The 26848-nt window shown below is 43.4% G+C and overlaps 1 protein-coding gene across 4 annotated transcripts in view; it reads left to right on the forward strand.

Annotated features, from left to right (window-relative positions):
• Positions 1-8682: 8682 nt before the first annotated feature.
• Positions 8683-26848, forward strand: part of LOC147058342 (transmembrane protein 132C) — a 74943-nt gene continuing 56777 nt past the window's right edge. For 2 of the 4 annotated variants that reach the window (XR_015065895.1, XM_085910405.1), the window contains exons 1-2: positions 8683-8834; positions 11754-12140. Coding sequence is in view for 2 of the 4 variants with exons in the window: in XM_085910405.1 (XP_085766531.1) it covers positions 12050-12140 (91 nt within the window). In the remaining 2 variants the exon portion in view is untranslated. The remainder of the gene's footprint in view (positions 8835-11753; positions 12141-26848) is intronic. The other 2 variants (XM_085910406.1, XM_085910407.1) reach the window with 2 other exon arrangements.

Below are 26848 nucleotides of genomic sequence, written 5' to 3' on the forward strand. Positions count from 1 at the left end.
GCGCACTGACAAATGTCACAAGTTCGGGTTTAATTTTTGAATATCAAGCATATCTTTTGCACTGTGCCGTGAATGGTGCAACAGCTGCCATTGGAGTGGAAGTCATGTCTATAAAAACACCACAGCAACACTTTTTTTTTTTTCTCATTTGTTCTTTCTAAAAAAGAAAAAAAAAACAATTCCATGTGTCAATCAAATCTTTCTTTTTGTAGATTATGTCTCAGCAGGGCGCGCCACCTCGTACTCCCACCGTCACAGCTTGAGTTGTGTCCTGTTTGTGTCGACACGTTCTTTTCTCTTTGCCAACTATCAAACCGTCAAAGTTGATTCTTGGCGTTAAAAAAAAAAAAAGCATGAAAATCTCTCTCCACTCTATCGGGGATTGAAATATTAAATCCAACTGAATCGAAATGGGTCGGGTCGCACAAGCTAACAAGAAGAGCTTCAATAAGAACACCTTTGCAAGTGCAGACAAAATCAATATTTCAATGACATTGTCAGGGAAAGTTTTTTGTTGGTTCATTTGTAAGTTTGAGACTAAATCAGTCAGCCAGTCAGTAAATAAGAATAAGAATGAGATTGAAAGAAATGTGCTATAGATTGTTTGCTCACTAGTTTACTAGTTAGTTAGCTAGCTACCTACTTAACTAATTAGGTTGCACACACTAACAATGTTGTAAGAATGCTAAGAAGTTCAGAATTCACTGACGTTTTATGAAAGTTGGTTGGTTGATTGGTTGACAACTGAAATGACAACTAGGTTGTCAGGTTACAAGTGTCAAGAAATTCTATATTCAATTAAGAGAACTTCTTAGACAATTAGTCCGTTATCTGCAGACTCAAGATGTCAAGATTGGCTTACCTGGTTCCATTTTCTGTCCCTAGGCTAATAAGCTAGCTGGTTATTTGGCTCACTTGGACGGAACCCTTTTTTATTTATTTATTTTTTCCATTTTTGACGATAACTCTTCTGGCTTGAGATGTCAAACTAGATATGTTTGCTAATATGATTTTTACCTGCGCTGCTGCAGCTTGTCAACGAGAGAACTTTCGACGTCTGAGCCCGTCTGTCTATTTTCAACGTATCTATTCAAACAAGACGTCCGTCCTTGATGAAATCATATCCTCCGCCAGCTCAGCTCTACTTCTTGACTTCATCTCACTTACTTTAATCTTTCCCACGCTCGTACTCCATTAGCGTGCTAACACATCGATCCACGCGCGCACCCAGAGATATAAGTGGGGCTTCCACTCTTACTATTGACCCACTGACTAAACTAAACAGACACGCACTCCAAATTTGCTTGGTACTGTGCAAACAAATGCACGTGTATAAATAAGAGTTGCCAGTTTATATACACACACGCACACATGCACATGCACACGCACACGCTTGTGTGGTCTGTCCTTGTGTGACCTCTCATTTTGTCCACATACTCATTGGTCACTTCACTCGGTCCACATTCTAATCACATCCAATACCCACAATATTTTGATTGACTCTATCAGAGAGGGATAAAAATAAAGTAATGAAAAAATTGTAATTGTATTCATGTCTTAATCTATTTCTGTATTTGTGCAAATGATTTCAAATAGTCATTGATTTTGTTGCTATGTTAAGGTAATGAAAGTATCTCCAACAGAATCATTCAGATCCATCCAGTTAAATCTAAGTTTACATTTACTTTTACCGATTCAAAATCATCATAGATTGGAAATGCATTTCAAACATTTTCAGCTTTTTTTTTTAATGTTAATTTGTTTTATTTAGGAAATGGCATTACAAATATGTCTTTAATTCACGGACAACAGCTTTGGAATAAAATGATCCATTTTATATGTAAATTTGAAAGTTTATCACCCATATTGTATTCATGGGATAACGATGAAAATTTTCGACAGCTTTTTTGTTTTGTTTTACCTTTGGCATGAATGCCTAAACTGCTAGCAACACCCTAAAAGTGAAAATGACCAACGCTGGCCCAATTAGTCAACTCCCCTGTGATATCATTTTCATGACATAATGCAAAGTTTCTTTTTTTCCAGTGTTTTCCAATCAAGGCTTTGCTAAAACGTGATGGGTGTGCATACTTTGAGCATGCCAAAGAAAAAAAAATCACACCCATCACAGTGTGCATCCTTTATTGGGCATACCAAAGATAAAAATCTGTGCTTGTGATTTGAAAACAGACAGCGTGCTAATAAGAATCGAATCCATAAGTGATAATAACACCCACGAACCCTCTTGTGGGAGTTTTCCCTAAACGAGCCGCAGAAATCATTAGCTCGCGCGTACACGGCGAAATAAGTCATCCATATTAATCCGCTCAGTATTGTGGGAAGATTTTTACCTCACCCATCGACCGCCTGCGATATGAACGTGCGTCACCTCTCCCGAGACCTTTTTGTTTACCAAGCTCAGATTCTTTCTTCTCAAACTTCATAACAATAACGCACAATAAAGGAGTGAAATTTCATTTAGTCAAATGAGTCTGCCGATTCTTATCACTCACTTGACCATTTTGTCATCACAGCACTTCTTATTTTATGTTCGAAGGAAAAGTCCCAACATGTTGCCGCCCCATTACTCGTTTAACCGCGGCATTCCGATTAAGATAGCATTTGTGGAATATGAGTGAAGCAGCAAGTTTCAGCCCATCTCAAGGGGGCGGCCATCTTGCCACTTGCTGTTGACTGAAAATGACAGTGTCAATTCTGTTCATCGGATAGATGCGTTGGCGCCGCTATGTGAAATCAGTCAAGGTGCGAAATCTGCTTTTTTTTTTGTGTTTTTGTTTTGCAAGGAAAAAGTCGACACGAGCAGGAACATGGATTTGACAGTTGAACAGAAGTCCTCGTGCCAACCGAGGTCCGTCCACGCAAATGCTAACAACAAATCTATCTGAACTTTGTAGTTGACTGTTGTAATAAGAGCCGCTTCGAATACTATCATCTTTATTTTTCTATGTGTGTGTTTCTACTGAGATTGAGGGAGAATAATGACTTTGATGTTGATTTTCTAGTTTATGTCATACATACACAAGCTCACATTTTGATCCAGGCCAGGAGTGCAACAGCTTGCTATGAATATTCAGAAAAGGTGTGTGCATGTGTGTGTTTGTGTGTGCATGTGTGTGTTTGTGCGTGTGTGTGTGTCTGTGTCTTCAGATTTGTCTAATCCTACTCAACAGGAAACATATACTCCTGGGATAGGACATTTTGTTTGCCGTCTAAGTGTGTGTGTGTGTGTGTGTGTGTGTGTGTGTGTGTGTGTGTGTGTGTGTGTGTGTGTGTGTGTGTGTGTGTGTACATGTGCACGCGCACGAATGGCTCAGGGATGCACTTGGCTGTGAATTTAGCTGGAAATGACTGTAGTATCCCAATATGCACGCACTATCACACACGCGTGCACACACACACGCGTGCACACACACACACACACTCACACACACAATTCACCACATATGCAATAACACATGCCCTCTGTTATTGTCTTTTGTTTTTTTGTTTTTGACAAACTGATACAAGCCAAATGGCTCTTACCTGTGTGCGTCTCTATCTCTCTATATCTACCTATCTTAATTTTATTTTTGAAATTCCTCCTTGTGAAAGCTCTAGCTAAGGAACAAACTGGAAGCGTCAGTCTGACTATACGTTTTTTGTTCTGGGCGCTCTCGGAGGTGGCAGCTTGACGGCCACAGCTGCGGTGGTTTAAGCGTTCTTTGCCGGAGGATTAGCCATGACTTTGCTGCGGCTGGCAAATGACGACAAATAATCAGCCTCCCCAAGAAAGTAACACACTAAAGAAGCCTTGAGTTATTTGGACACAGCAAGTTTTAACTGCAAAGTTTTTCGCCAACTTTTGGTGCTAGCCACGTTGAAAATCGACGCAGCTAGCATGAAATCATAACCATGGCACTTTTCGTAAGCTGTCCAACCACAGCGCTCGTATGTACAATCATTCTTTAAAATAACACAAGTAAGCCAATAAATACATGAATCAAAACGAAAATATAGAAAATGTGTGTTAGTAATTTTAAAAAGCCATTAATTGTAATTTTCAAAATAACTGCCAGTTTGAAATTGAAAGACCTAGAGTAAAATGTAGATATAAAAAATAAATAAATAATAAGCTAAATAATCAAAACAATCAGAATAATAGTTAAATTACAAAAATAAAATAAGCCAAAAAATATTAGAAACAGTGCGAAGCACTGCTTAGCACGTCCGACTCATTCTCCGGGCACTCCAGTTTCTTCCCGCATCCCAAGAACATACTTGGTAGGCCGATTGAGAACTCCAAATTGCCCCTAGGTGTGAGTGCGGATGGTTGTCCGTCTATCTAGGTCCTGACCAGTACAGGCTGTTCCCCAACTACTTGCTCGAAGACTGCTGGGATAGGCTCCAGCATGAGGATGGATGGATGGATGGATGGATGGATGGATGGATGGATGGATGGATGGATGGATGGATGGATGGACGGACGGAAGGACGGAAGAACAGAAGACGGTTAAACCTGGCGTCGCTGATGAGCATAGTTGCCATTGTCATATTTTACTTTGTCACAATATTAAGAAATCACATTGCTTGCTTGCAAATTATAAGTTGTTCTTTATGTCTGTTGTCCATATCGTCGCTGTGGACAACTAGAACAACGACGTAGGTGACTACTGAAAAACGTCTCTCTCTGTTTTTGTCCACGAAGGTACCCCTGAGCATTGGGCACACTGTATATTGCACGCCAGACTCCAACTTGTGGTTGACGTGCGAGCACGTGGGACGTTAATGCGAATGTAAATAAATCTGCAAAGTAGGTTTTAATAGCGACACAAAGCTCGTTAGCCTCCACAATGGAGGAGAACACACACACACACAAACGGCTTGCGTGACTTTGTTGTCCTCTGGCATTGTTTACGCGCGAACGCGCACTCTGTGATTGTGTGAGTGTGCGTGCGTCACTTTCCACTTTGATTGTGTTCACAGTGTCAAGCGCTCAGTCTGTAATTAGCACACAGCAGCCATCTGTCCAAACAAGCGCTGTCCCGCTCGCTTCCCGCGCCATCATCCCCGACGCCGACGCGACACTATTTGCCGTTCGCTCGGTCGCTCGCTCGCTTGCTCGCCGTCTCCATCTGCCCGTCTGCCCCTGTTTACAAGCACACGTCACACGCGCTGCCATCTTTTACCTTTTTTACACGCACACTTCTTATTCACAACTCTGTGCCGCCATTGCACATTTTTACAGTTTATTTTTTTATTTTCTATTTTTTCTCAATACTTTTTTTGCAGTCGCATTTGACGTGTATCTGTATATATTGTATTTTTGTTTGTTGGTCAATTTTTGTCATTTTATTTTATTTGTATTCTGGAAATGTTTTTAGAATTGATTATTGTTTTTTTTATTAGATTTTTTTACCAAAAATATTTTTAGTTAGGTGTTTTCAAAAAATAATTTCATTAAACTACCGTATTTTTTGGACTGTAAGGCGCATTAGACTATAAGGCGCACCTTCAGCCAAGGGCCCATTTCAAAACGTTGTCCTCATATAAGGCGCACCGGACTATAAGGCGCACCAATAATGCATCATGTCAGATTTTGAATCCAAATCAAATCATTCTCCATTTTATCTTTTTTATTTCAACTTCAGACGCAACAAATATCTCTCTTATATTTATCTCAAATATCTTTATAAAGAGGGCGGCTCGGTGGCGCAGTGGGTAGCACGTCCGCCTCACAGTTAGGAGGGTGCGGGTTCGTGCGGGTTCCCTCCCTGTGTGGAGTTTGCATGTTCTCCCCGAGCCCGCGTGGGTTTTCTCCGGGCACTCCGGTTTCCTCCCACATCCCCAAAACATGCTTGGTAGGCCAATTGAAGACTCTAAATTGTCCCTAGGTATGAGTGCGAGTGCGGATGGTCGTAAGTCTCTGTGTGCCCTGCGATTGGCTGGCAACCGGTTCAGGGTGTCCCCCGCCTACTGCCCGATGACGGCTGGGATAGGCTCCAGCACGCCCGCGACCCCCGTGGGGACAAAGCGGTTCAGAAAATGAATGAATGAAATGAATGAATCTTTATAAAGATATTTGTTGCGTTTGAAGCCATTTTTCAGCAATAAGCTAGCAGGCTTCAAGGCAAGATGGTGTTGTGCTCGCAGATACACAAGGCCTAATTCTTTTTGACAGTTACCTTGAACCGGGACTTGCGTGAAAGTGATTTTTGAAAGTTGCCAAATTCTCGTTGTGCCTCTTTTTGTTTGTACTGAAGAAAGTAGGAGCGCAAAATGGCAAAGGCAAAGATGACATCGGGGACAGGGACTTGATGATTAGCTGCAACGGCTAATTGGCGCCGTCGGTCCTAGCGGGGGAAATGATCGGCGATGACAATATCCTTAATTCAGCATTTGGACCAAAGAACACTTATCATGCCATGCGTGTGCTCGCCTCTGTGTATTTATGCGTGTGTGCGTTTGGGTTTTTGCACTCCTGTGGGGCACAATCACAGTGAAATTAGTGTAATTAAGTTGCCAGTCGCAATGGGCTTCTGTGGAGAATTAATATTTACGGCCGTGTGTGTGTGTGTGGAATTTTTTTATTAGCATCTCGCTGATGTGTCACCTCCCACCTCCTCCCAGCGAAGGCCTCGCGGGTAATCCGCCCGGCAAATTGGATGTTTGTTCGAATCGTTATCCCGGCCGGGACACTTTGTATGCGTGCGCGTCGCTAATAAAAACAGATTGACTAACGCTCTTTGGTGATTAGTTTTACTTTTACTGGGGGGACGCGGCGGCGAGAAAGCGGCACCCCGATGTATAAACTGTTTATTTAATGTCATCGCAGAGTCTATTATGTTTATTTGAATTTGTTTATCGATTCCAGAAGCTACACGAGACAAGACGCTGAATTCAAACAAATCTTCCACGTGAACATTCAAGAGAATAAATGGACCTGTCTACACTTTTTCCCAAACTCTCGAACGTTTCCACCAGAAGGGAGAGTTGCCAACATTTTCACCTTGGACAGAATACACATCACTACAAGAATTTGGACAAGGGACATCGATCACTAGTAGTTTAATCAATATTAACTCATTCACTGCCAGCACAGTTAAAATAGATGTTTGACGTCTATAGCCGTCAATGGGAGTGGATGAGTTAAAGTATGGGATTTTTTGTTTTTTTCTAGAAATATTCTATTAGATCACACATTCGTACGATCAACTTTTCCTACTTGCGTGACGACACTTTAATAAGGTTAACAAGCTCGAAACGGCCACCACCTTCCTCCCCTGTCCTTCCTCCTCGCATGAACAGCGTGAGGTCGTCGGCGGGGGGCGGGGCGGGGGGGTTCTTTACGCGTTTGTACGGGGGTTGGCACAGGCGGATGCTCGGCTTGAGCCGTCCCGCGAGCTTTTTCCCGGGAATGTCAAGCGTGGCTGAGAGGCTGGGACGCTGCGAGCTGTGAAGGGTGAATCTGCGGGGATTGTCTTGTGACAGAGAGAAGGCAAAAGGGGGATGTGAAGGGGGGGGGGGGGCGGTTCTGCTGGCAAACAATGGCATCGTGTGTACGATACCACACACGATTTGTTTGTTGGTCAAAACACTATCTACCGAACTTTTACAAGCAAAAGTGGAAACTTGGACATTGTGAATATAGTCCCAATAGTTTTCTCTGTCCACTCAGATTTCAGCCTCCATGTGTTGCCATGTCAAACAAAATGAGTAGTACCGTATTAGCAACCGTAGCAACCGTAGCGTATTTTTTTTTTTTTTTTTTTTTTTTTTTTAAGTAATCAGATTTCAACTGCATCCTCACAGGGCCCGAGCACCCAAGGATATTTTTACATCCTTATTATTGGTTTGTTGGTTGAAGCAAAAGGGTATTAGCAAAGCATATCTGCACAATTTTCAGGTGGCAGCCACTCTGATGTGGACTTTGTCGCCATGGCGATCAATGTTGCAATGGGAACCTGCCCAAACTATAAAAACGCAGGATGCTCTCATTTAGAGTGGAATCATCGCCAGCGGTCACCATGGTAAAGGAGCCTGTTTTGGATTTGATCATCGTCATCAAGCTGTAATTGGTTTGACTGCAATTTAAGAGAAGCAATCTAAAAGTGCTATGAGGCCTTTTCAAAACAGTCTCAGTCTCAAGCTTTTGTAAATTCAGCGCCGTAGCCTGTTGGACTTTGCAATGTGAAACGTGGTAAACATGTCGATCATAAGTAGGCCCACAAAAAAAACACTCATGAAGTCATGTGAGGAAAAAAAAGGAAGTCTGACGTTTTGTTGTAACTTGGATATGTTGGCATTATAACCAAGAGTATTTCAAAAATCAATTCAAAAGCTCGCTTGATTTAGCAACTTGAAATTAGGTAAGCATGTCTATCAGGAGGTGACCCACAAAAAAATCTCAAGAATTCATGCCTGAAAACACACGTCAGCCATTTTGGTTGAAAGAGGCCTTCTATTTTATTGTCCCCCCCCCAGGTGTCCTTCCAATAATAATTTTGTAAATACATCCCCTGAAGTGTCTCGGTCTTCTAATGATGAAATTTGACAGGTTTGCATATCACGGGAAGACATACAAAAAAGTGCGGCCAACGCTGCTGCTCTATGCGAGTGTGTGTTGGTCACATAAAAACCTTGGCAAGCTCCGCTCTGATTCCCTCCCCACCTGCAGAGGGCGACGTCACACTACGGAGTTGTCGCTTCTCACCAAGTGCTCTCGCTCACCTGCGCCAGCGCTTGAACGCATGCCAGAAGCTATTCAGGAGACGTTTGCATGTGCCTCAATTGACCTTGTCGAACGCTTCCTCGTCACGAATTGCAAGACGCAACTGGTAAGAAAACAAAAAGAACTTTCAAGTGGCTAATGTGGTTAAATAAAAAATCAAATGCAAACGAAAGGGGGATCATTGTGGGAAAAGCGGTTAATTGGGATTGCTGTGGAAATCGTTGCACATCTTTTCGATTTGGATTATCAAGCATCTTCCTCTAGTCTATCCTTTTACATCTCTTTCAATTTTAAACTCTATAAAATCTGAAACGACTTTTAAGAAAATAAATAAATAAATAAATAAATAAGACATGGAACGTTTATGTTGGACCCACGGAAATGACGTCAGTGGCCGTTTTGAACCACAATGGCTGACTTCCTGTATCTTGTCAAGGGTGACTTGAGGTTTTTTTTGTGGGTCTACTGATTCTGGACGAGTCCACCTTATTTTGAAGTTACTAAGTGAATCTGAGTCTGAATCTTTCAAAACCTTTCTTGAGATCCCCCCCCCAAGAGTGTCAGCCAAATTTCCTGTGAAAATGACTCCGGGGGCTGAATTTTCATAAACTGTTTTCAATTCGGTTGTTGTATGTTTTGCTCATAATTATGAAGTTAATAATTTCAGTGAGCAGCGATGAAACCATATCCACAGTACTTAAATGACATTTTATTAGTTATTTATATTTATTGAAGTAGTTAAGAGTGAATTATATTTGAAGTCAGTTTGGCAGGTGTATTAATGATAAAAAAAAAAAAACTATGAATGACGTTCTCAAACTAATATCAAGCCCAGCGAGCAATCTGAGTAGTTAACGATTTGCGATTTGGTTTTGTTCATTGCTATCAGAGGAAGCTTGCATCCCATAACCCTCGTTCATCACTCATCGGAAAAAGAAGCCATCCGTCACTGTCGTCGGTCGTAACCCGGCATAGATTTGTGATAAGGGATGACGAGGCACTTTTCAAGCCATCTGAAAGCCATACCAAAAATGTCTCTTCTGCTTTTTACTGTGCAATCGGACGAGAGCGGGAGGCGCAAATTGAAATGAGACCTCCGCCAAGGTCCGAGGTTTTATTTGAAGGACTGATGCTCCGGATACCCGCCAAGAGGTCCGACGTCATTGTGAAATTGCTGACTTGAATCCAATAGATGGAGAAACATCCTATCGGAAATAAATGAAACGGCAGAACTTGACCTCACGTTTCACACACGTTGCACAACGCATTTGGGCTTTGACGAGTAGACCCACAAAAAAAGTCCCAAGAATCAACACTTGAATATTTGCTGGCGGTAAGCCATTTTGACTTGAGCGTCCATCTCAGGTCGTTTTGGTCTGTATTTACTACAAAATCCTCCAATCACAAACTCCTGCTAGTCCCCAAAGCCAACAGCTGTAAATGCAGAGCAAGTCTGCCATGTTGGTTTGAATTGGCCTGAAGACAATCTGCAATTTTAGCATTGGAGTTGATCGAATATTTGCTGTCGCCGACCATGTAGAAGAATAGCGCGGGCAGTATCTTGTTCCCGGGCATTAAGTTTGTTACCTGTGGTTTAGAGTCCTGTATAACAACAAAATCAGAAAATGAAGAGGAAACCTGTCAAGAGAAAGTCTGTGAGTTTAATGCTATCATAAAATGTGAATTTAACAGCAAACAGAAATTAGCCTAAATGTTCGGGTTGGCTATCATCCCTGAAAACGGTCAAAAACAACGGTTAGCTCGTTGTGGCATTAGTAAGATTACGAGCTACAAGCTTGTGACACGGCACACAAATTCAAAATTAAAACACTGGCAAGGAGAAGAGGCTCACATTTTAAGTGACTGACCAACTGCACTGACTCCAGCTTTTGACGTCACTCACTAGGACACGCCCACTAAAGGCCCATTAATACTAAACCAGACATTTTTTTTTTCCTTTAAAAATTACGGACAAGACGAAAGATGTATGCACACCTGATGGCCACTAGGGAGTGCGCTTGCTCCTCTCAAAAAGACTCCCCAGAGTCACTCCAACAAACACACGCACGGCACACAGGAGTGAGTCAATCGAAAGTGGATGCGTTTTATTACAAAGTGGTTCTCCAAGGCGCGCTCACGTGGTGTGCGCGCCTGGAGAGTCTATCGATTACACGGAGAACAGGTGTCGCGCGTGTCAGTGGATGAATAATACAGAGAGGGCACGAACGCCACTCGCGCACGCATTTCTGGACACTCGATTGTCTTATTGATCTTTAATCGACATGTGACTGGGGATGTGTTTGGACTTGTAAAATTCATAAAAAAAAATGAAGAAAATAGATAATCATATAACAGGTTACATGTAAACTATAAGATATCATTATATATTAAGAATATGAGAACTTACATCGAGTACTTTTAAAATAAAACAATACAATTTCTGGCATTTAATAATACTCTGAGAATCTAACAGTATTATATTATTATTCCTGCATTGTATTATGAAACATGGAATGCATACAAGCAAAAAATAAACTGAAATTTAAATAATACTGACTGACGAAGTTTATGCATGTCTGTCATGAAGTTGAATCAACACGCCGGAGTCCCCCCCACACACACACACACATAAACCCTCGTGTCTTAAATGTCAGTCCGATTGCCAAATCCCACCCCCCTTATCGCCATATGCACCATCCTCCTTCCATGCCGCGTCTGATCCACTCTCGACTTGTGTGCGCACGCACGCACGCGCGCACACACACACACTCTCTCTCGCTCTCCCTTCCTCTCTTTCTCACGCTCGTGCACCCGCTCGCTCACCGGAGTTGTAGTCGGAGCCCCGCGCTAGAGCAGCACAGTGTTTGTTGGGTGGCGAGAAGGAGTGCACCATCTTCATCATTTTCAACATCCTCATTCTGACCCAGTTTGGATGTATTCAAATCACGTGACTCACTTTTGGTTGCAATTGGACACTGGACTTTTGTTGACTGTTTTGATTTTTGTCTTGTGAACTTGTTCGCAGGTGTTTGAACTTGGGATTGTAAACGCAAAGGGGGAGCTTCGTCGTCTTCCCTGTCGAATCCGGTCCCCCCCCCCCCCCCCCATATTTGGGATCGTAAAGAGTTGCACTCAAGTCCGCCATGAGGTCGCTGACGGTGTCTTGCCGCTCCCCGTAGTCGCTCCAGCGCCTTTGCTCCGCCACCGAGGAGACGCGCTCCCTTCGCCCGCGATCGGGTGCAGACGCGCTCCCATCGCCCGCGATTGGGTACCCTGGCCGGCGGGAATCGAGTAGCCTCATCCGAACGGGACCGAAGAAGGATGGAGGCTCCCCGGGCGAGACTTGCAGGAGGAGCACTCCGAGGACGCGCGCCCTTCTGGATCTGGACGCTGCTGCTCGTTTTATGTGAAGGTAGGAAAAGTTCAGCAGAATTATTGACGTGATGCGCGTTATGCATTTGAACATTTTTTTGGGGGGGGTAAATCTTTTTGCATCGAACCTTTTCGCACTTTTAGAACGGAAGTTTTGTAGCCAACACACGTTTTGCAAAAAGTGTCTTGTGCGCGCAAACGGCACGCCATCACGTGACTATTTGGCGACTGCAGAATCGCGGTGGTATCGTGTTCGACGGAATTCCTGCGCATAACTAAAGCAAAAGAAAAACTTGTCGTCAAAACATGAATTTATTATTAAATTGAAATGCTCGCGTTCTGTGTAACGACATTGGCACGTGCGCATGCCAATGACGTGTTGCTGTGTAAGACCCCGATGCCAGATTAGTGTGTGTGTGTGTGTGTGTGTGTGTGTGCGTGCGTGTGTGCGCGTGTGTGTGAGCGCGTGTGTGTTATTGTGCATTTTGCGAAGCAAAGTGGAACAATTCTGATAAAAGAAGAGAATGTGCTCTTTCGTCTGGTCAGGTTGATGCCCGTTTGCGATGTCACAATATTGTGGGTGGCAACAGATCAGACAAACTGCTCAAATTCTTTATTTGTTTTTAACGCAAGGCTTTTTAAGTGCAAGAGTTGAAGCAGTAGTTGTATTTCAAGTATTTGCATTATTATTATTATTATTATCATTATTTATTTTAAATATTTTTAAAGAGTATTCTTGGCACCGCTCGCAACTGGCAGTCCAATTCATGTTTGATGTGCTTTTCAGTCATTTTTAAGAGTTGAATATGAAAATGGTTCCTGTTGTCCTTTAATACATTTCTGCTCTCTTTTCCTCTTTTATTGTGTTTCTTAAATCCAAGAGTTGACTCAGTACTAATGCTATGAGCAGTCTTTTGAACCCAATATCGACTTTGACTAAAGATAAAGAGTACTTGTTACTTGACTTGACTAAAGGAATTAAATCGGTCGTACTTTTATCATACTCACCAGTGTTGTACTTTGATACAGAGTGTGACATCTTTTGCCAGCCCTTGCTATGCGAGTGCGTGCTAATCAAACCCGGATTACGCTTCGCTGGAGACTTAACGGGACGTGCTGATGTGCACTGGCTTGAGACCGGAAAAAAAAAAAGTGCAGCGATTACACAGGGTTGGGGGGGGGGGGCACTCATTGGTCATTGAACACAACAGCTGGGCCTGAGTTGGCACACACACAAAAAAAGTTGAGTCACCAAATATGAAATCTGGAACATCTGAGGTCCATTTTGACTTTGGTACGTATTTGAATTGGGTAATTTGTCTTCATCTAATTGGATTGAATTTGTTTATATTTGAATAGTTGCTTTGTGCCACTTGCTCTACACTTTTTTTCTGTTGCAGTAGAAAATAAAACAAACAAACAAAAAAGGAAAACATGCCCAATCCGTGTACTGCGGCATCAAAAGAAATGTAATCTGGATTTCATCAAGATTGGTCTCAATGTAAACACCACACGTAATAAGGTAAAACCAAGTTGAATCAAATTTGGAACCAGATTTGGTTTTGACAGCAGTGCACACACCACATGTGATTTATTTCAGATTCACTTTTGACACAAGATGATGACATCAGGTCAAAGCAAATTTTGATCAAGTTCTGATCTGAGCAACTGCGCCAGTGCTTAAAGTCTTGCCTTTTTTACACACTGATTAGTGGAGGGTTGGGTGTCACTTCCTGTTGGTGTGTGTGTGTGTGGGGGGGTCGTTTGTCATGTCTGCAGGGTTCAAAGTTGCATTAATCAGCACCGCATTTCCCTTTACATTAGCTTCACTTGACTGTGTGTGCACGCACGCAAGCACGCACGCACGCGGTGGATCATTATTACGACAAGATGACTCAGACGGGACTCGTAATGGATTAACATAGAATTTTAATCCGATGTCATTTATCAGCGTGTGCGAGTAATGACCGCGCGCGTGTTGGGATTTAAAGGCTACGTTGATTAAATGCACAATCTTTCAACTCAAATGTGTTTGTGAGGTGCCAAGAGCAGCGCCTAGTGGTGTGGATGAAAGAATGCGGAGGACTCAAGCGTCATCTTTGATTGACATGTAATGTGGCTTTCATTTCTCCGGCCCATGGCACACAAACGGTGCAGCAGCAATACATAGACTGCCATCAACCCCCGGCACTTGAGCTTTGCTGATTTTTTTTTTGTTCAGTGTTTGTGTTGTTGCAGTTTCTAAAATATTTTTTTAGCAATTTTGAATTTTTATCAGCGTTTTGACAGTTTTGGACAGTTTATGAACTTTTCCCCCTCTATTTGCATATAATGTGTACTCTGTCCAAAACAACAAATATTAGCGCCGTACTGATGTGGTGAGATGATGTGATGAGCTGAGATCTTGCAGTGGTTGCTGCATCCAGGCAATGCTACATTCAGCGGCGGCGCAGCAACCAATCATTTTGCCGCAGGCAGACATGTACGAGGCCCTCGATTCAGTTTAGGAATTTCTGAATGAGAGTCCCCGGTTTCCGACCGATGACCGAAAAGCTTGCCCTCGGCGTATCCCTTGTCACACTGATGTGCTTGCTCGTGTAGAGTGTCGGTTCTACCTGGATTTTTTTTTTTTGCTTCGGTGGGCCGGGCTGGCCAGGTCCCTCACGCCAGCCGGTGCTGCACTTTCTTTCTCTTTCCATTATCTGCAATGGGAAGAAATCAGAGCACTTCAGATTGGACACTTGTTTACGACCGGCACAGAACAGCAGACTATTGATTTTTGCACAGGCACATACGAAGGAGAGGCGCTTTCGGGGTGGTGAGGCGGGCGAGATGAAGGTTTTCAATTTGATTAGCGTCATCAAACGCAGCGCTGTTAACAGGCGCAGGCGCTAATAGAAAATCATTTGGATGTGGGGCACACTCTCTCACAGGAATGTTGCCGCGAGGAGGTGTGCGGGAGGCTGACGCCAAATGGATGAAGGTGATGAAAAGCGGGACAAAGGCTTTTTTCCCCCCCCTCATTTGATGAGAAACAAACACAAAGATAAAAGACGGGATGGCAAAAAGGGTAAGATGAGGATAAGTAACCTTTTCCTCCACAAATTCTATCCACAAAGTTAACGTCAAAGTTTGCAAAAAGATGCGACACTCAGGTGGTTCCTTTCTCCTTTGAGGTTGCTGCAGTGGCATCATAAAAAAAAAAAAAAAGCAAATCAAGAAAGTACAAGAGTGAAAAGAAGTGAAGCAGGCAAAGTATGAGGGAGAATTTTTTTTTTTGTAAATAGACAACAGAAATATAAGATGAAAATATTTACAAAAAGTCAATGAAAACAACAAAATCTGATAAATATTAAATAATACAACAGAAGTTGGACAAAAATGATTGTAACAACAAAAATGTGTGAGGAAAAAATACATAACCAAAATGTTACAGAAGAAAATAATAAACATGATAACCCAACCCAAAAAACACCAAATAACAATCTTATTGAAAGTCAAAAACATTCCCCGATAATAGTTCAAATTCATCTACATATTAAAACCATCAGAACACAAAGCAAAATATTAGCGAAAAATACACAAATATTGCTCAAAATGTAAAGTATGCAAGTACGACAAAACACTTGACCTTAAACTGCCCCCATCCCCCACCATTGGTCTCCCATTGGCCAGCATGGTCAGTCAACACGTCTCCAAAGGAGCAAAAATGTGCAAGTGAGGCACAATCTAATCCCATTTGGGAAGTGTGTGTGTCTGTGTGTGTCTGTGATCCAGCTCCTTGTATTCAAGCAAGGTGTGTGTGTGTGTGTGTGTGTGTGGGGGGGCGCTGTTGCCGGGGGACAGGCGACAACACTCGATGGCATCCGATACATTCCCGCAGTGGCGAGGAGGAGAAGGAAGAAGAAGCAGAAAAAGTGCGTGGGGACATTAAAAGGCCAGACGAGGCCAACGAGCGCGAGAAGAAGAAAAAAAAATGGGATGAAGGCAGTTGTTGTGGTGTGAAATGAGAATTGGGGTGGCGGAAGAGATCAGCCAAAAAGAAAGACAAAAAAAAGATTAAAGAGGAGGCCTGACTGAGAAGCGAGGCGGAGGTGCAAAAACTCAGCAGCCTGCAGGCGGCGGCGTGCCACGCACATCGTCGCCTCCCGGTGGCCGCAAAATTTGGTGAGTGAGGGTCTGTCGGCTGTAGCCAGAGAAACGCTTTGCTTCGGCGAGCATCTCTGCTGTGCTATTAATGACCGGCATCGTGCTCAGCAGAAATGAGCAGCCGACTGACCGTGACAATCTATACGGAAGCGCCGAGCTGTCAATGAAAAGGCAACCATATATATTTTTTTTTAAACGTACTCGCAGGCATGTTCGAACACATGGAAAGCGTCCGTTGAATGCGGAGCCGCGGGAAGCTGGTCCTCCTGCGCTCGTTTGTCAAGGAAGCCGCAAAGTGATTAGCATCCTGCTAACCGCGTGCGTGCACGTCCTCCTTAACCAATTAAGCAAGCCCGACGGCACGGCGGCCTTCTAACTAGATGTGCAGATAGGGGAGCTCGTTATGCAAATAAGGAAAGGGGCTCCTTAGGCTAAACGCCGGCGGCGGCTTCACCTGAGACGGCCGAGAGCTCCCGTACCATCTAGTAATACAGGTCGTCGAAAGTCTGTGTGCGCGTGTGTTTCTTTGCTTAAGTGTTTGACTCGTGTGTGCGATTGTGGCCGGCCGGGGTTGACGGTTGTGACCTCGACGTGGCAACGCGGCCTCCTGATGCATCCATCGCCACTGCTCTCTCCACCGCACGCACACGCACTACATATCAGACGAGCTGTTCCGAAACGTGCTACACTCTACTCTCTATGAAGGGAGGGAGGAAGAGGAAATGAGCATAGAGGAAGGCAAACAAGGATGATATGAAAGGAAGGAATTAAAGAAGCGAGTGTGTGTGTGTGTGTGTGTGTGTGTGTGTGTGTGTGTGTGTGTGTGTGTGTGTGTGTGTGTGTGTGTGTGTGTGTGTGTGTGTGTGTGTGTGTGTGTGTGTGTAATCAAAGAATGAATCTTTTGGAAGTGTGTGTAGTAAACTACTCAATTGTGCGTGCTCAACTCATTAGTGTGCTTTTATTTAGCCCATTATTTGGCTTTGCAAAGCCTGTTGCACACACACACACACACACACACACACACACACACACGCACACACACACACAAAATTAGATTTTCATGTTAAATGACATGAATGACGAAATAAAAACATGTACCGTATTTTCCGGACTATAAGGCGCACCTAAAAACCTACAATTTTCTCAAAAGCCGACAGTGCGCCTTATGATCCGGCGCGCCTTATATAGGAACCAAATTCCTAAATTTAAACTGGCCCGAAGCATTGTGTCATGAAATCAATCATAAGTGGCCCGCTGAAGACTATGAATCATGAATCAAAAAGACTATGGATCATTATTTTGTGATTATAAAGTAATTTGTTGCGTCTGTAGTTGAAATAAAAAAGATAAAATGGAGAATGATTTGATTTGGATTAAAAATCTGACATGATGCATTAACGGTGCGCCTTATATAATGAAAAAACTTGGGTCGAATGAAAATTTTGCCTTGTAAAAAAAGAAACTGCTGAAATTGAAAATATTTTGTTCTCCATCTTTGCCCAAATCAAATATTTTTCACAAATTTTATTGTAATGTAATCGCTCCACTAAAATGTTCCCTGCTGAATGTCTTCCCTCAACCACAAAGCATCGTAAGAAACAATAACAAAGAGCCTTGAGTCACTCAAGCGCCGTTTTCCACGGAAGTTGCGACTCGGTGCCGCCGTTTTGAGGAACAGCTGACATTTGCCCTCTTCTCTCCATCAGATGCATTACTGGACACAGGCCTCTGACATTTGCGTTTGGGCAGTGCTAGCCCCCCTCGTGCTAGCTGACATTTTGTTGGCTGCTAATGCTTATTCATGGCCTCAAAATGGGACCTGTGTGTGGGGCGTGGGAGCACTCTGCTCTGTTTGCTTCGCATTTGTTGATGACCCAGGTGGGTGGGGCTCTGTCAAATGATAAATTCCACCCTTACCCAAGAGATAGGGAAACAAATTAGAATTTTAGTTAGGGCAAATCTTTACTTTTTTGTTTACCAAGATGCAAATCTTTACTTTTTTGTTTACAAAGATGCAAATTGTAATATTTTTTGTTTACAAAAAAAAGGATAGAGAAATAAACATATTCGAGAGATGTTCGAAAAAAATATTTGGATCGAATTCAAGTCAGCTAGCTTCATGGTAACAAAACCTGATAAATGTCTTTGTCTGGAAATTAGCTTGAATGTTATGCTAACTGTTACTTTATGTGCCTTGAGCATTTCTTGTGTGCTCAGTGCTGCTTGACATTTTGTGGCCCAGCGCAGTACTACCCCGAAGGCTCGCACGTGTCCCAATATTTTTGTCGTTGGGTTGGTGATGTTTGTGTGCCATTACCTGGCTAATGGCTAACGCTCAGTCGTGTCACGCTGATGACTTTGTGTGTGTGTGTGTGTGCAAACGCGTGCTTGCGCACGTGTGGGACTGGAGGGCAGGCAGATAAAGGTGTCTGCTTTTTTCCGATAAGGACTCCCACCTCTTCATCACTTTGCTGTTCTCGCCCCCCCCACCCCGCCCGTGGTCTTCATTGTCATCCAGCCGCCATTTGCTCCTCAAGATTCCCCTTACATTTTCATTTCAGGATGTCGTTTTTGACTTTGATTCATTCAATTTTTTTTAGAACGAGTTCACATTATTATTATTTTTTAATAATTTACTTTCAAAATGAAATTATTAGTTTCACGTGTTGTTGAAGTTATTAGTATGCAAAATTACTAACAGTTTAATTGGAGTTTAAATGGATTGATGGTACCTTATTGATTGTTCAAGGCAAATGTAAATGTTGCCACGAATACTTCCGGGCCACTTCTTGCAAACTGGGGTACCTTCATTTTAGCTGCCTAGTGACCTACCTCGCTGCCCTTTTTCGCTACTTGTTACGCTAGCTACCTTCCTTTGGCTGATTAGCGACCTACTGTACCTAGCTAGCTTCCTACTTTGCAACCAGTATTTTTGCTCCCAGGCTAGCAACCCCAGAGCAAGAGTTACTACTTTGTCCTATTTGATTTGTGGAAACAAATTGTGGACACAAGAATCTGAGAGCCATTCCCTCGACGGGAAGTGAAGAAAATGCTTCCCATTTACGACCTCACACTCGTGTATGTTGGTGTGTTGATCTCCCTCCAGGATGGCTTTCCCGAACCTTGTTTGAATGATTCATGCCTGGAGAATACCTTTGGTCTTGTTGTGTTTGCCGTTGACGTTGTGTGGAATCAGCACCATGGACAGCCGCAGGCCCCACACCAAGTCTCTACCAGAAACTCGGTCGCCTCGGTGGAAAGTGGAAAAGGAGTGTCGTTCTTTTGGATTGTGTTTTATTTTTTTATTTTCTAATGTAACTAAAATAGAGGTCATAGTTGCAGCACAATCTGAAGTTGCAGAATTAGGCGAGTGCTGACCAGTAAGTAAGATTGTTGACCGAACCGAGCCGTGTTCTGATGATGGTCTCCAGAGCACATTTTGAAGGTGTCGGTGGTGTTACGGTCTTGGACTGGACAGTCTCGGGATTTTGTGGACACCCGGTCAAGACCAGAACTGATTTGCTGTTCTTCAATTTAATGGCCAAGCAATTCATGTGTCACTGAGCCCACGTTGGGTCTCGTCCCGGTCTTGTCTCTGCTCTCAAAAGTCTTGGCGTTCTCAAAGGAGCCTCATCCTCCCTCGTTGTTGCCGTGAGTGCTGAGTTTGCTGCGCTGTTTTTTTTTTTTCTTTTCTTTTATTATTGCGTCTATCCTCCACAAAAGTGAGATGAGGCAGGTAAGGTGCCTGTTGCTGTCATCAGCGTGCAGATTGGAGAAATGAAACCGCTAACAAGACAAACGGCCCCAGCGATATTAGCCCGGGGTGAGCGCGAGGACGAGCACTTTTTCTTTTGCCTTTCTTTTTTTTTTTTTCTTCCAATCCGCACTTCTATTGCCGTCTTGGCAGGCTGCGCCGCCGCTCGTCTTTCCTTATTTTGTCTCCCTCACTGCTCCAATCCACTCGGTGCGTTAGCCTTTAAGAAGCGAGCACCTGCGCTAGCTTATCCTCCTTGCCGCTCTTTAAGTGCGTGATGACATCTGTTGATTAGCATTCCACCAGCGTGAGACAAAGTGGCAGCTTAACCCGCTTGAGAAGTTCATTATGTAATGTTGCTGTAATCAAAGTCACAAACGGCAAAATTGACTTTTGGATTCTTGCGTCTGGGTTTGATTCGTTTGTCACCGTCGACTTGCCAAGAGCTCAGTTGAAGCCTCCATTTGTACTTAAAATGGCAAGCGGAGAATGAGATGAAAATAATGGATACAGTTGGAGAAAAGCAAACCATGACATTTTTTGCAAGTGGAAATTAAATCGAACAAACATAATTCCTTTTGGAATGTGAGAAGAAAGATCCATTTTCGGTCCACGGTGCAAAATCAGCACCGAAGCACGCCGTGTAGACAGGAAACATCTGGTGCCCCTTTTTTGATGTGTCATGAATTCTTCATCGGGACAAATTTCAAGAGGACAGTCGGCGTCCTTTTAACATGCGTCGGGTTCACCTTTTCAAAGTGCTCCTTGAAACGACCTCCATGACCTTCACGCACGTAATGAGATAGCTTTAGATGCTACGTTGAGTTTGACTGCACGACATCACTTGAGGACATCTGTTGACATTCGCAATCGGTAGAAAGATGACAATCGTGCCTTTTTGTTTGTGAGCCCCAAAAAAGTTGATACCAGACCTTGCTGATTACACACACACACACACACACACACACACACACACACACACACACACACACACACACACACACACACACACACACACACACACACACACAATGACATTACGATGCTGAAAGACTGCAGACAAAAGTATTGGGACCCTTCCCGCTCGCTCCTTTTGGGGAAGTATGCCACTACTTCACGTTTGAGCTACTTTTGAAGGCTTTTTTTTTTTTTTTTTCTCGGTGTGTATTCAGTACCTGCCAGGCTGAATTGTTCTGCCTGGTGTCAGCCGCTGACACTTTACTAGGAACATGTTGAGATACGCTCGTGCGCGTGTGTGAGTGTGGAAGTCCGAGAGGGAGAGAAAGAGAGCGAGAGAAAGTAAATCTGTCTTCCCGCTTCTGCCGACAGCCCAGGGAGAGGATGAAAAAGATTTAATACCTCTGCCAAGGTGATGCCCTACAGTGTTGCCTGTCTCTCTCTCTCTCTCGCACACGCACACGCATGCATGTGCACAGACACACACATGCATAGACATTTGCTCCTGGAGCAAAGTACAGCACAGTCCACTAGCCAATGTTCTGAACTGTTGAGCAAACGACACATTCCCGCACGCACGCACGCACTCCTTTTCCTTGTTAGCAGCGGGATGTCAAAGACATTCTCGTAAGGAAGCAAAATGCCAAAACACAAAATCTGTTTTTTTTTTCATCAAAAATATGAAATCTAAATTTCTTTATTTTATTTTTTAGAAAGCAAAGTAATATTGACTACTTTTTTTTGTTTTGTTTTTCATTTATTGTTGTTTTTTTCTTTTCGATTTTAGAACATGTCATTAAAACTGTTAAGAGAAGAAGAAAAAGAAGAAAAGAAACCGGGCAGTAGGTTTCCTCTCGAAAGAGTCTTCATGCCCATCGGTCGGGTGGCGGGTGCGGTGGTGCGGCCGCGGTGGTCTTGTCCGTTGGAAATGTGCGCTCACCATTTATACACGGATTCATAGTTTGTGTCTGTGTGGTGTTTGTGCGTACACGCATGTGGTTGGTGTGTATTTATTTATTTTTTTATTAGTGATGAGTTGGCCAACTGTGCGCTGCAATATTTTATCCACAATTAGGGAACTTCTCTGTCAGACGGGACGAACACACACGCACACGCACACGCACACGCACACACACACACACACACACACACACACACACACACACACACACACACGCACAATGATACATTGGTATCGTTAGTCCTCATCCCCTCCTCGACAGCTGTGCATGTATGTAAACACACGTTAGAAGTGAAAGACATGAGAAGAAAAATGAGTCAGTCGGTGGCAATTAAGGGTACCTCGCCGGCCATCTTGCTTTCCTGTGACCTCCCTGTGACCTTCCTGTATAGGTGACTCACCAAACAGAAAAGAATGTTGATTAGAAATATATATTTTGTCCTGTCCTTTTCTCTTCGATGAAGAAATCTATAAAGTCCATCTTTGTAAGCAGTATATGGTTCGTCAATACTCCAAAATTTCTTTCGCTTAATGCTAAACTATGATGCCATAGACGTGCTAACAGCAATGAGCATGTACCATTTTTGTCATTATCATTTTTTTTAAATTCCTAATCTGATTTTTTTTTTTGGGGTAGAAATCCATGATTTGTGATTTTTTTTGTGTGGGCACAATGTTAAAGTCCAAGTCAGGTACAAAAGACAGAAGACCCTGCATACTTATCGCAATTTCGCCTCTTTCGTGCAAGCCTTACCTCATCCTGGCATTTATTGCAGTACGGCGAAACAAATTGCGGGTGGAGTGTCACGTTTGGCATTTTTGCAGCTAGTGGGCGAGGGAGATGAGGATGAAGACGTGGAGGAAGATGAAAGAAAAGCTTCTTGCACCTGCCGGGTTGCGTTGTCCCTTATCAAAGCTCCTGGCTCTCTTCATTTCTTCCTCATTTCCTTTGGTGGCTGTCTGGCCGCCTCTCCTTCATTGACTCTCATTTCCTCACGTTATTGTGGCGACGGGCCGGCTTTTTGGCTTGCCGGCGTTTTCGCCTCCCCGAGCGGCGAAAGGGAACAAAGAAGGGGGGAGGATGTTCCTGAAAAACAACATCTGACGCCGCTTCTGCTCCGTCACTTTGCCAAATGCCAGCTTGCTGTGGCCAAATGACAATTTGTCACGTGAAACATTCAACGAAGCACGATTTTAATTTGCGCAGAAAAATTGGATGATTTTTTTTTCCCACAACCGCGCACCCACCCACAGCTTACTCCGAAAGCATCCGCCATCGTCGTCGTAGTAACAATAATGACACAGCAAAGCGTCTCATTTCATGTAAGGCCATTTTTTTTTTTGCTTGTTAATTCTGATCTTATTCGTCCGTTGCTGCTGCTGCCGCCACCCCTTCAACTCCGGCTGAACTTTCCCGCCGCAAAGTGTCGGGAAAAGTTGTTGGCGTCATATGCGATAAAAATAAGACGGCGACTAGTTCACAGGAAGTGGTTTGAAAGCGTGTGCGCCCGGCGACGACTCCTTGTTAGCAGAGAAGCAGCAGCAATCTTTTTTTTTTTTTTCCTCAACAATAATAAATTTGTCGCCTCTTCTCCTCACTGCTCTACTTTTCCACTTTTATGGTTGTGATTGACAGGAGAACTTTGTGTTTATGCTGATTGGCTTTTGTAACCTGATTTCCTTGCAGAAAATATAATCACACGCCGTTTGTAGTTATACAAAACAGGAAGTGAGCTCATCTCAACTCCCAAATTGATTGAATTCAATCATATCAAATACCTGTCAATTTTTTTTCCAGTTTTGTATCGACAAATGTCCTTTTTTTAGCTTTAATAGTTGAATTTTTGATAAAAAAAAACCCCAAATAACTTAGATTTTGTTTTTGTCATCAAAACTTTTGTTTATCAACAAATTGTTTAACTCAATTTTTATAACTATAATAAGTGTAATATATTGTTAAGTGACCTTTTTAAAAACAAAATAACAACCAAGAACCTAGAGATCAATCAAACCCTCCATGAGGTTATTTAAGACCATTTTTACCCTGCTCCTAAATGTAGAATCTTCGTTCGTCGTCGTTTTTTTTTTTTTTTTTTTCATTTTTATTTTGTATCTCCCGTCCTGGTTTTCCCACCTCCGCCTCCCTTTGCAGCTTGTGTGTCGGCATGTCTGTGTTTTGGCTGCGTGGGCACCATCCTGTCAAAGCCCTGCTGTGTGTGTGTGTGTGTGTGTGTGTTTGTTTTGCTTCAATCGTGTGTGTGTGTGTGTGTGTGTGTGTGTGTGTTTGTTTTGCTTCAATCGTGTGTGTGTGTGTGTGTGTGTGTGTGTGTGTGTGTGTGTGTGTGTGTGTGTGTGTGTGTGTGTGTGTGGGGCTGGCTGTCGGGTTTGATAAAAAGCCTCTTTTTTTTTTTTTTTTTTAAATAAACAGCTTTTCCCACTCCATGCGACGGAGCCTCTTTGATCGATTGCCTTCCTCCAATTCTGTCTTTGATTGCTCGGTGTTCTGATCAATGGCTGCTTGCACGCTTTGTGCAATGGCTGCTTGCACGCTTTGTGCACGCTCTCAGCCGAGCGCTTCAAACGGCGCGGAAGTTAAGTGGCGCCGCGCCGGGTTTCCCTCAATGGGTGGGAGAGAAACTAACTTGCTAAAGAACAAAAATCCTTGGATTAGCTTCCGTTTGCGTGCGGCTAACGCATGGTGAGATGCGCGTGATCCGGCTTGTGATTTTTTTGAATTTTTTTTCAGATACAGGCCGACATTTGGTAGACTCCCAGTTGAAGTTCAGTTACAAAGTGAGTTTCATTTTGGGTACTAAAACAACCACATAGCTTTGCCGGAGCAAACTTCATTTTGCTTAAGACAATGCAAAGCGCCCAAGACAACCTCAATGAATTAGCATCGATGCTATGATATGTATAACTGAAATCTGAGCATGAGCAATGTCATGTATTCTTTATCCTCTGCAAAGAGAGAGTGATGATTATTTTACAATTGAACAATTGTGAGCATCTCCTTCACCTCAAGCATATGTCTGTACTATACTGCCCCCAGGTGGCCAAGGCCCACACACACACACACACACACACACACACACACACACACACACACACCGGAAAGAACACATTTTCCGTGAACATAATCTGCCAATGTACACGGCCGCCCTAGCGCTCTTGTCGAACAAAATATTTCTTTGTTTATTCCCTGACAGAGAAACATGCGACTTTCGTATCTCGGAATCTCAGAACTGACACGTGTTTGTATCTTTTTCACTTGTTACCATCTTTGCATCGTTGGGCCTTCTTTAACTTGTTTGAAACGCTGCTTCTTTGTTTTTGTATCTCAATACCCGAGTGCAGCTTCAGGTTATCTCACGATCTCAACATTTGAGCATATTAGTGACATTGTGCGTCTGTGTTTTAGCATCTTAGAATCTGTTAGCAACTTTGCAATCTTAGCATCCGAACCGGGTCTCGCCGGCACCTTTATTTCTCTTTGCGTCTCTTTCGAATTTCAACATCCTCGTAGCTTACCTTGTATCTCAGCATCTTCATATTTCAGCATCTTAATGGCATTCTCTGCGTTTGGCCGCATTTGTCTAAGCACCTTTGTATCCGGGGGGGCTCTTTCGTCTCGGTATCACGGCCCGGTGGCATGTCAACGGCGTTGGACCTCTGCGTCACGCCAGCTTAGCGTCACTGTATCTCTGCATCTTCTTGCCCTGCTGTGGCCGTATCTTTACATCTCAGCACGTTCCTCTGGATAGTATATTGCGCGTGTTTGTGTGTGTCTATAAATAGATCCAGCTGAGCAATTAAAGGGAAAGATAACGAGGGGAAGTGTGGTTAACGACAGTCACTGGCCTTATTTGTTGTGTGTGCGTGTGTGTGTGTGTGGTGGGGAGTCTTTTCAAAGGCATATTAGCGAGCGCCTTGAAAGCAGAGTGGCAGCTTTAATACTTGCTCATAACTGTACGCGCCATGCACAGTTTTAATCACGCCGTGTGTGCGTGTGCGTGTGCGTGTGTGTGTGTGTGTGTGTGTGTGTGCGTGTGTGTGTGTGTACGTGTGCGAAAGGCTGCTTGATGTTGATAATGACGCCGGCGTAATAGATGTGTCATTCTGCACAATTAAAGCGGCGCACTGACGATACAATTTCAAGAATCCGTATAAGCGCATGCGCACACGCATTCAGTTTATTTGGAGTTGCAAAAAAAAAAAAAAAATATGCTGCATGAATGAAGGATTAGGTCACCGCCTGTCACGTTTGCTCCTCGCTTGTAATTAAGTCTGAAATGATGTGTGACACACACACACACACACACACACACACGCACGCACACAAGCACGACTACATCTTTGTACCTACCTGCAATAAAGTGTCAAAAGAAGTTCACCCCCGGAAATAGCCGACCCAAAGCAAGTCTACAAAAAACACCCCCCCTCCTCCAAAAAAAAAAGTGATGATGTCATATCATCTACGAATGATGGAATTTGCGACTATTCTATCAGATTACCCAATTTGGGATTTCTGCGATACAGCAGTACAAAAAAAACAACTTCCATTTAAAGCCCTCTCTGCGCTGCTCTGCGCTGCGCTGCGCTGCGTGTGGTTGAAAGACATAAGTTGTTCCGAACGACGCAAGGCACTCCGCCTCGGGGCGAAAAGAAGCTGGTGAATTATTGAGGCGACACTGCAAACAAGTCATCACGCGCGCGCGTGCACATGTCGTAGTGGGCGGCCATTTTTGCTTTTATGAGCGTGTCAGCGTGTGTTTTGGCAGCCAAAGATCTTACACTAGAGAGATGAGCCCATTGCAATTTGACACTTTTCCGAGAATTATACACGTGAATTCATGTATACTTTTTTGTTCCTGCATGAAATCATTTTTGGGGACACCAAATTTAAATGATAATTTTGTTTTGGGTT

Source organism: Syngnathus leptorhynchus, chromosome 4 (assembly GCF_054491065.1).
Source record: "Syngnathus leptorhynchus isolate UIUO chromosome 4, UIUO_Slep, whole genome shotgun sequence".
Classification (NCBI taxonomy): Eukaryota; Metazoa; Chordata; class Actinopteri; order Syngnathiformes; family Syngnathidae; genus Syngnathus; species Syngnathus leptorhynchus.